Source organism: Maylandia zebra, linkage group LG1, assembly GCF_041146795.1.
Source record: "Maylandia zebra isolate NMK-2024a linkage group LG1, Mzebra_GT3a, whole genome shotgun sequence".
Lineage (NCBI taxonomy): Eukaryota > Metazoa > Chordata > Actinopteri > Cichliformes > Cichlidae > Maylandia > Maylandia zebra.
In genome coordinates, this window is record NC_135167.1 from 32,799,607 (window position 1) to 32,809,580 (window position 9,974).

At 36.3% G+C, this 9,974-nt stretch overlaps 1 protein-coding gene across 1 annotated transcript; it reads left to right on the forward strand.

Annotated features, from left to right (window-relative positions):
- Positions 1 to 5,420: 5,420 nt before the first annotated feature.
- LOC101472259 (guanylyl cyclase-activating protein 2) lies at positions 5,421 to 8,323 on the forward strand. Its single transcript, XM_004558082.4, has 4 exons — positions 5,421 to 5,721; positions 5,815 to 5,964; positions 6,748 to 6,856; positions 6,978 to 8,323. The coding sequence occupies exons 1-4, from the start codon at positions 5,515 to 5,517 to the stop codon at positions 7,103 to 7,105; spliced, it is 594 nt and encodes a 197-aa protein (XP_004558139.1). The 5' UTR covers positions 5,421 to 5,514; the 3' UTR covers positions 7,106 to 8,323.
- The last annotated feature ends 1,651 nt before the right edge of the window (positions 8,324 to 9,974 follow it).

Genomic DNA, 9,974 nt, shown 5'->3' on the forward strand with positions numbered 1-9,974 from the left:
TCAGTAAGAGACAAGAGATTTGACTATGTTGTTTGTTGCTTGTTGTGTAATTTTAATTAAGAATTTGATTGACCTGCCTTCTCAATAAACCTAAAATTAAGAAGAAGAAAAAGATGAAGGAAAACAATCAAACAAGACTTAAGTCTTGTTTGAGTTTCTTTATGGAGCGCAAATGCAGCAGCATCCCAGACTGAACCTGGGAAAAAGTGTTGTGCACAAATATGTAGTTAGGGGGATGAAATTTCCAATTATAAAAATTGTTCATAGGCACGCTTTTCCATTTACTGACATACTGTGCTTCTACAACAAAGAAAGAAAAAAGAGAGAGGACTCTTTAGGCGCCATTACTCATTCAGTTATAATGACATCATGACGGGAGCGACAGAGGCACTGCGCCCTCTGGTGGTTGGTAGAGAACAACAACAAGAATTTATTTCACATATTCAGTTTTCTTTATCTTCTGATGATCTGTACTATAGGTACTCAGTAGTGGATTTTAGTTTATAAGTCTAACTACACACTGTACCCAACATTTAATGGAAACAGGCGTATAACAACTGAACAAAAAGACTCTAGAAAGGCACATTTCATATTTCTTTACAGAAAAAGGAGTGTAAGAGCAAAGTGTCATATTGTTGAAATAATTTTTTGTTTTGTTCTAGTAGCTACCAAATGGAATGTGTTACTCTAGCTTTCAGTATTTAAATGCATTTGCTCTCTTGTAGAAATAGAAAAGGAGGCAGATGAGGTGGTTCGGGCATCTGACTGGAGAGATTATCTTGGCTGGCTTGGCTCAGTGTGCCCCCAGATGACCTGAAAGAGGTGACTGTGGTGAGGAGAGTCTGAGCTTTTCTCCTTAGACTGCATGTCTCTGTGACCTGAACCCAGATAAGCGGTAGAAAATCGAAGGATGGATAAAACAGAGTCAGTAAAGTCTTTGACATGATTACATCAGACATAGTGGTGGCATATCAACCTCTGCTGAGAATGTCTAGCAAACCTTGAGCAAGCCAACTTCCAAATTATAATAAGTCATACACAAGAAATGGGGGGGGGGGGGAATGTGTGATTAATTCTATAACTAAGATTACATTTACAAATGATTATTTCAATTCCAGTGTTACGCCCCACTTAAAAACGAAGTGTTGACTGGGGCGAGGGGTAACACAGAGTGAAAGAGAAAACGTGAACTACTGGACAATAGATGTCATTAAACATGATTTATTGCCCGAAACTACTACAGTAAAAATAAACACAGGGAAGCTCTCTTCTTCAGGGTCTCCAAGGCCAAAACAACAAACAAAACACCCCCTTTAGCTAAAAATCAAACCAAGTACTCTCTAACCAAAACAAAATACAATGGCTGAGCTCCCTGTCTAACCAAAAACAGGAGAAAACAGTTGAAACAAAAATGGCAGAGAACCCCTACCTGCTTTTATATACATATACATATACACACACACACACACACACACACACACACACACACACACACACACACACACACACACACACACACACACACACACACACACACACCTGCTGCCCAAAACATTATAGCTCACAGCTCTGGCAAAAATGGGGGAAGTGGCAGGGGTGTGGCAGTTTAGGATGGCAGACTATATGCCGTGGCTGACGAGCTGGAACACACCTCAGCTGTGGCTCATGAGGCAGACCTGCAACACAAGAAAAAGGAGAAAAAAAACTCTTCCACAGAGGGAGAGCCACTAGAGGTCAGCGACCGTAACATCCAGTCAAGATGGCAAAGAGTTTGGAGCAAGTTTAGGGATGCATAATTTTAGTTAGGATTTTGATTACTTTTATTTCTTAATCTATCTACACAAAAAAATAAAACAATTAAAGAAGAACACAGCCAATGTAATAAATAAATACAATAAATAAATAGAAATTTAAAAATTGCATTCCCCGTGTAACAATAACATGTACTGAAATCCACTTTCTGAGTCACTGCCAGAGTCTGTCCCTGTTGCACGTTGGGGAAGTATGCTAATCTCAGTGCAAAAAGGGATTTGCAGATAAAGTCTAACACAACAACATAATCAGATCAACAAAAGAAGAAGCCACTGACCTCTTAAAGATTCAAGCCAGCGATGAAGCAGTGATGATCTGAATTTAAAACATATTTATGGAAAGGCAGCAGCATGTTAAATATGGAGAAAGTTGTATGGATGGTTGTCTTCCTTCTCCTACAACCTTCCCTTTTGATGCATTCCAAATGAGCATTAAAACAACTAAAATACAATAACCTTTTGCTGCAACTTTGAGAACTGCTATGGTTAACAGACAGAAATACATAACACAAAAATACATATCATGACGATTGATACATGCAGTTACACATAACAAGTGAACATATTTTTCTTTTGGACCTGTGTGATAATCTAGAGTAACCTCTAATCAGATCTCAGGGATTTAAGTGTGGATCACACTGTTAAACTGCCAGCTAACAAGTGAGACATCAGCAAAAAGGGAATTCCAAGTTACATCAGTGATCTTGGGCAGATGATGCTTTTAATACCACCTCATTGTGATTGAAAACACGATTAAACACTGCTTGCCACTTTTCCTGCAATACAAATGAAAAGCAACTGGACTTGTGTCTGCTTGTATATGCTGGAAAGGATTTAAGATACAATACAAAAATATTTTTATTTTTCTGAAAAGCTTTTTAATCAAAATTCACATTTTTATTATTTCAAGAAGAAGAAGAAGAAGAAGAAGAAGAAATGATTCAGGGTACACCGTAAAAAAAAAAAAATCCTATAAAAACAGTAGTATTCCGGCAGCTGGGGCGCCAAAATAATACCAGAAAATAACTTTCACATGAAAATACGGTTATTTTCAGAAATGACAATACAGTTTGTTGCCCTAATTTTACATGGGATTTTGCCTTTTTCAAGTGCTTTTAAACATTAAATTAGGAACATTTTAACGTGATTAAACAATGAAATTACCTGTAAACAAGGTCAATGAATGCGGCAATATGAATAATAATACTTAAATGTACAGAAATATACAGTTAACAGTTGGTTTAAATAATAATGGATTGCATTCATATAGCGCTTTTTGAGACCCTCAAAGCGCTTTATAATTCCACTTTATAATTCCCCTCTGGCCATCACCAGTAGGTGGTAGGTGAAGTGTCTTGCCCAAGGACACAACGACTGAGAGTCTTGAGCCACGATCGCCCTAAATAGCAATAATAATAATTATTATTTGATGTAAAAAAGTTTATAAGAATCATGTTATATACTTTTCCATAGCATTACATTTGAATTTAACAGTTCAATCTTTCAAATAACGGACAAATATTTGTGAAATTATGATACATTTGTGAATGTATTTTAACAATCTAAATATGCATATGTACAGACGAATACATTTAAAAAACAAGAAAAATATGTTTTATTAGATTTACAGTGATTTTACCTTTAATTCACATTTGAAATGTAAAATCACAGTCTATTTATGTAAATTTAATGATATTCTAAAAGAACAGTACAAAACTGTAAAATACACAGTAAACTATTTTTATTACAATTTTTTTATAGTGTACACTTTAAAAAACTCCATAAAGTCAATAGTTGCTGCTCATGCTTTGCAGTTAAAAACTGACTGACAGTGTGTAATATCATCTAACAGGGCCCTAAAATGACAATTTAAGTGAGAAGTCACTTCACGCTGAGGTTTCAGACATACTTCTCAGTAGCTATAGTCAAAGAAAATATACAAAATGTTTGTGAAAGGATCAGGACCCACACCAGCGTTTGAGTGTCAGTCGTAGCACTTTTAATTTGAAACAGCACTATCCACTGGTTCTGCACCTTATGTTCAACTGGGAAACAGGTTTTCCCACACAACACACTCCTCCTTCCCGACTCCAAATACTAAAAAGGGGCAGAGTTCATTAGTTCATCCATCTCACCTGTCCCCTACGACCTCTCAGGACCATCCCATGAGCTTATCATACCACCCCTCCATTGCAGTAGAGCCAGAGACCACAACCCTGTCACAATATTTTACAATCTTAGAAGTACTAAAAACAGAGAAAGAAAAAACTCAAAATAAAAGGAGAATTACTTAAAAACATATAATAAGACAGAGAATAAGAGATACAGAATATTACAAATAATCCCTAGCAACTATGTAAGTAGTTCTTGCTTTGTATTGCTTATGTTTTAATAGAATTATTAAGCATCAAACAAATAATTTTAAGCTATTCTTAAAATGATGCAACATACTAATGGCAAACTTGGACACATTTAGGGATGTTTTCACTCTATAGGATTTGGCTCTCTAGCCTGTGGTGCTAATGAAATCTATAAGATGACCTAAAGCGTCTTAGTTGCTTAGCTTCTTTTTTCTAAATAGAAAAGAAGCACTGGTTAAGGATTGCCACGTGAACATGACCCAGTCAGCAGTTACATGAACACGTAAGTCAGCTTTAGAGTCAGCCGAAGCTATATGTCTGTATAGGAGCTTTAGAACAAACCTTTGGTGATTCCTCTCGCATGAAAAGTGCAATCGTGAACTGCAGCTGAGACTGCTGCTGGAAATGATTTGGCTATTTGGTTAATAATTGAAACAGTAAAAAGGAAAATAATATATCTTGAAGGATCTCCTTTGGGTCGTTGTTTTGCTATTGTCTGCAAATTAATGTGACAAAACCTAAACTGCTCAGCAAATCTGCAAAAGAATTTATGTAACAAAGCAGCACATCTATCTATTTCTTTATAGTTTGAAAAAGACTACAGAGATAAATAAGTGTAAATTTGAAGTTATTCATTTCAAAATCACTCAACAACGACATTTGAAAGGTTGAAAATTGGTTGTTTTTCGGAAAACAATTTGAGCCCGGAGTCCAAAAATAAGGGCAGGAGCACCAGCAATGTTGGTCATGATTTTTAACAACACACTGTGTTTGGGAAGTACAGATGACCAAAGTTCAAGCTTCAAACTTCCCATTGTGGCTAATATTGCATTTCAGCTTGTTGCATTGTTTTTGCCTCATTGAACCAAATTGTGCAAGCTTTTGACTTTCTTTTTTCATTTCTTTATTTATAAATTAATACATTTGAAAAAAAGACAAGATGTGTCCTTTGTCCCTTGCTATTTAACTCCCATCTATTGCTATTACACTAATATTCGCTAATTTATTTTTGTTCTTTTTACAGACACCAGTGTACTGTATGCCAATCTGAATGCACACACCTTTGATGTTAATGTTGGAATATCACTGGTGTTGCTCTTCTGAGTTTGGCCTAGGCCCACAATTAGCTACAAACCTAATTAACTCAGCAAGAGAAAACCCTAGCAACGTATTACCACAGTAATCCCAAGGCCACTAATCACCTGCCCCATAAAGAAAGTAGAGCTCTGTGATTCTAGCGGGTTATAAAAAAAACACCTAAGAGTGTCAGACGTCCATTTTAAATCTGTCCAACTCGTCGTGGAAGCTGTACAGAAAGGTTTCAGGACTATGGACTGAATTACATGACAGACATGGGGCAGACGCAGCAAACAGAGAGCACTGAGCAGATAGACATTAAAATCATCCAGGATATGTACAAAAAGTTTATTTTGGAATGCCCGAGTGGATTACTTTTTCTGCATGAGTTTAAGCGTTTCTTTGGTGTGGAAGCTACAGGAGAAGCTTCTGATTATGCAGAGAACATGTTTCGAGCGTTTGATAAAAATGGGGTGAGAGAATGAAACCTGCTACAGCCTGGCTTACAGTCATATCATGAAATGTGATAAAGTAACCAAAATGTTCTCATCTAACCTCTCTTTTAGGACAATACAATTGATTTCCTTGAGTTTGTGGCGGCACTAAATCTTGTTTTCCGGGGAGACCTGGAGCATAAACTGCGCTGGTCATTCAAGGTGTACGACAAAGATGGAAATGGATACGTGGATAGGAATGAACTACGGTCAATAATCGATGTAAGTCCTAAATGTGAACCAAAGGAAAAATATTTTCTTTTTATAAAATAGAAATTTTATGTTCAGAATGATGCATCTCAGTGTATTTATTTTTTACATTTTGTCTATGATAGCGTTTACATATACTTAACAAGCTGTGGTCTTTGATATGTACTTCCCTAGCAAAGTTCCTAATATTTGCTTTTACTGTCAAGTGCTTTAGAGTGTATGCAAATGCTTTAAAAGCACTGTATCCTTGGGATTTCACTGTATTTCCTAACAGAGTAAGTGCTGAGAATATAAGTACAAAAAAAGACAACAAACCTTTTTTTTAACCAAACGTGACTCTACCAAATATACATTTCAAATTACTTATGGTAGTCTGTAACTCTAAATACGTGATAATTAAACTGTGTTATATGTTTAGCCTGATAAATCTCATATACTGTATTTTTGTATTTCAGAAGCTAAGGACAATGGAAAGAGAGAAAAAGAAAATTTTTAAGATATTTTTTTTAAGAATGAATTTTAACTATTGGACATTTCTATTTCTGATGAAGAATGTAATGGCTTCTGGTGATGCTGTTATTTATGTGATGCCCATAATATTTCCAGTTAATAAATGAATTTCTTTGTCTCTTATTCTGCTCATTTCCAAATCTTCAGTTCAATATTGTATTGATTTCTGCTATCATTATTATTATTGCCTTAATTATTGTTTTATTTACATAACGATGTGTACTAAAATTCCTAAGACCTAACTATATATTTTCTTATTTTATAAAAATCATTGCTTTTATCCAGAGCATCTATCGGGTTAAGAAAATCTCCAAGGACAACACAAGTGATTCCTATCTTACTGTCGATGAGGTTGTTGATCGAATATTAGCAGCTGTTGATACTGATGGGGATGGTGAGCATTTTTTAATAATGATAATTAATTTGCAGTGAATGCAAATGTAGATAGGACAAGAGTGGAAATGGTGAAAAGGTGAGAAAATGAGTCGGGTTTTGCTGTTTTTTGTGTTTTACAGGTACTGTGAGCATGGAAGAATTCATTAGAGGTGCACAGCAGGACCCCTGGCTGCTTAATATTTTAAAGCTGGACATGAACCCTGCCAGATGGGTGATGGACCAAAGGAGAAAGAGTGCACATTTCTGAACTATCCAAGCAGCTTTTCCCAGAGAGAACAATCTTGACTATTATCAAGGGACCTTGTTTATGAAATGGAATTAGATTCGCTTTTGGTCTTACTGTAAGGTAGAAAATATCTTTTCTCTAAGCAATCTCTATACTTGACATATAAGAGCTCTCCTGGATGGTTATGGGATTGCAGAATGGGATCTAGAGTCATAGTTCTGTATTTCTGCCCCACCTACTTTAATGCAGAGGTACCAAAAACCTCAAAGCTGCATGTTTAGCTCTGTTTGTCCACCTTTTTTCTATACCATGTGGCCTAACTTTAACTCCCTCAGCCATCATCTTCCCTCAACTTCATTGGTGCTGTCATTATAATATGCTCTTTTTGTTCTTCATACACTGTATACATTATTTGAAATGATTTGAAACAGCTTTAATAACTCATACATACATACACACACACACACATATATATATATATATATATAGAGAGAGAGAGAGAGAGAGAGAGAGAGACAAGTACAGCCTTCTTTTTATAAAGTTTATGCTGTAAATAATGATGTAATTATTGAATCATTTGAAAAAAAAAAATTTTTTATTTTTGATAACTACATGATTATTGTGCATATCAATGAAATTGCAGTACAGAAATATTTTCTTTTCTTTAAGAAAAACAAAAACATAAGATAAATAAGTCATGCTGCCATGCTGTATATATCCAACATGTATAAACCTGTTCTGTGTGCAGAGATCCACTAGTTTATGTTGTAAAGATCAATGGTGCCATCTAAAGGTGAACTGCAGTCCTCTCATTACAAGTTGGGATTTAAAGTGGATACAAAAAAAAATAAAAAAAAGAGAGAGAGAGAGAGAGAGACAAGTACAGCCTTCTTTTTTATAAAGTTTATGCTGTAAATAATGATGTAATTATTGAATCATTTGAAAATATATATATTTTTATTTTTGATAACTACATGATTATTGTGCATATCAATGAAAGTGTAGTACAGAAATATTTTTTTTCTTTAAGAAAAACAAAAACATAAGATAAATAAGTCATGCTGCCATGCTGTATATATCCAACATGTATAAACCTGTTCTGTGTGCAGAGATCCACTAGTTTATGTTGTGAAGATCAATGGTGCCATCTAAAGGTGAACTGCAGTCCTCTTACCAAGTCTCATTACAAGTTGGGATTTAAAGTGGATAAAAAAAATAATAAAAGAGAGAGAGAGAGAGAGAGAGTAAAAAATACAACCTGTGATTTGTGTGATTTTTTTTTTAAATCAAGTATCCTAAATACTAAAGTGTTGTCTTTGATTGGCACTCTTTATTGAGACAGAACAAATGAACAAATTGCAAAGTAGTTGTCATGAACTGGTCAAAATGAGAGCGTTGGACCCAAAAGCAGACTCAATGGACTAGAAGAACTGTTTACAGGTTTTATGAACAAAAACAGAAATTCAAGACTTAGAACATGACCCAACCTATAACATTCACAAACGGCCGAGAAACGAGGAAGGTAACGAGGCCAAAGAATGCTACACGAGAGGAACACAGTCTGTTGAATCCTGGTCGCTGTGTCCGTGAGAGTATCCTGGGAAATGAACCGGGGGGGGAGAGTTGTCCAGTTCCAAGAGAGTCACGATGGGCAGAAGGGCAGATGGGAGAATAAGATGAGTATGGAATCCTTGGTGGAGGTCTTAGTGTGTTAGCAGAGGCATTATGACTAGCGCCATGGAGTAACGCAACAGGAGGTGGATCTGCTTGTGGCTTTTTTGGGCTGTTGTCACAAAACATTCTGTTTTAAACTTTACACATGATAATGGAAAAACTAATTTAGTATGTGAATTGATCTGATCTTGTCATGAACCGGCTGTGTGGAGGCAGATGAGGACCCAAACGCAAAACTCACGGAGGCAGGAACTGAACTCAAAATCACTGCTTTATTGCAGGTTTCACAAAGGAACAGAACTAAACTGGGAATACTAACAGAAGACCGTGGGAACACAGAAAGACACACAGGTTCGGGGAGAAGACATTGACGACGCGACACTGACCTGATGGAGACATGCACATAAATACACAGAGGGTTAACGAGGGAAGTGGGAGCACACGGGGAACACAGCTGACACAGATAATCATAACGAGACAGGGCAGGAGTGAACACAACATGACACATACTGACGAGAGACTGTCAAAGTAAAACAGGAAGTACACAGAGGTTCAGACAGGAGGAGAGAGAGCACGGGGAGAACACAGACATAACAGGCTGGGGAAAACATGGAATAAAACACAAGGAGAGACGAGGGCTCACAGATACACAGGGGCACACAGGAGGTAACCAAATAAGGAACATCTTAACTAAATAACCTAGGAACCAAGGCATAAATAGGGAACAAAATACAAAAACTAAGAATACTGGGCCAACATGGCCCAGGACCATGACAGATCTTCCAAAATAGATACCAAATCAATCCATTGCTTCAATCTTTTCTATAAAACTGCAAAACTGAGAAGACACTCATTCTAGAGTCTGCACTCTTACGCATTATTCTCACACAAACTATGAATTTAACGCAATCCTTAACCTTAACTGATTGTCAAAGACATATATCAGGCATGTAAGACTTTAACCTTGAACACAATCTTACATCATTGTCTTTTGTCCTCTCTATCTGCTAACTCTTGCTATCTTTGGGAATGAAACAATATTATATTTACATTTCCATCCATTATCTTCTGCTCTTTGCTCTTTTTCTGCTTCTGTAGTGCTAGTTACATGCTAAAGATAGTAAAACACAAACTGCATCCAGGACACAAACAAATGTATAACACTGCTAACACAACTTCGACTCTTGACAAGCACCTGCACAGACCGAATGCACGA

Excerpts from the sequence above, each read along its gene's own strand:
- LOC101472259 (XM_004558082.4), top strand. The coding sequence starts at position 5,515 with ATGACAGACATGGGGCAGACGCAGCAAACAGAGAGCACTGAGCAGATA. Across the intron at positions 5,722-5,814 it reads GAGCGTTTGATAAAAATGGG|GACAATACAATTGATTTCCT; the intron begins GTGAGAGAATGA and ends CCTCTCTTTTAG. Across the intron at positions 6,857-6,977 it reads TGTTGATACTGATGGGGATG|GTACTGTGAGCATGGAAGAA; the intron begins GTGAGCATTTTT and ends TGTGTTTTACAG.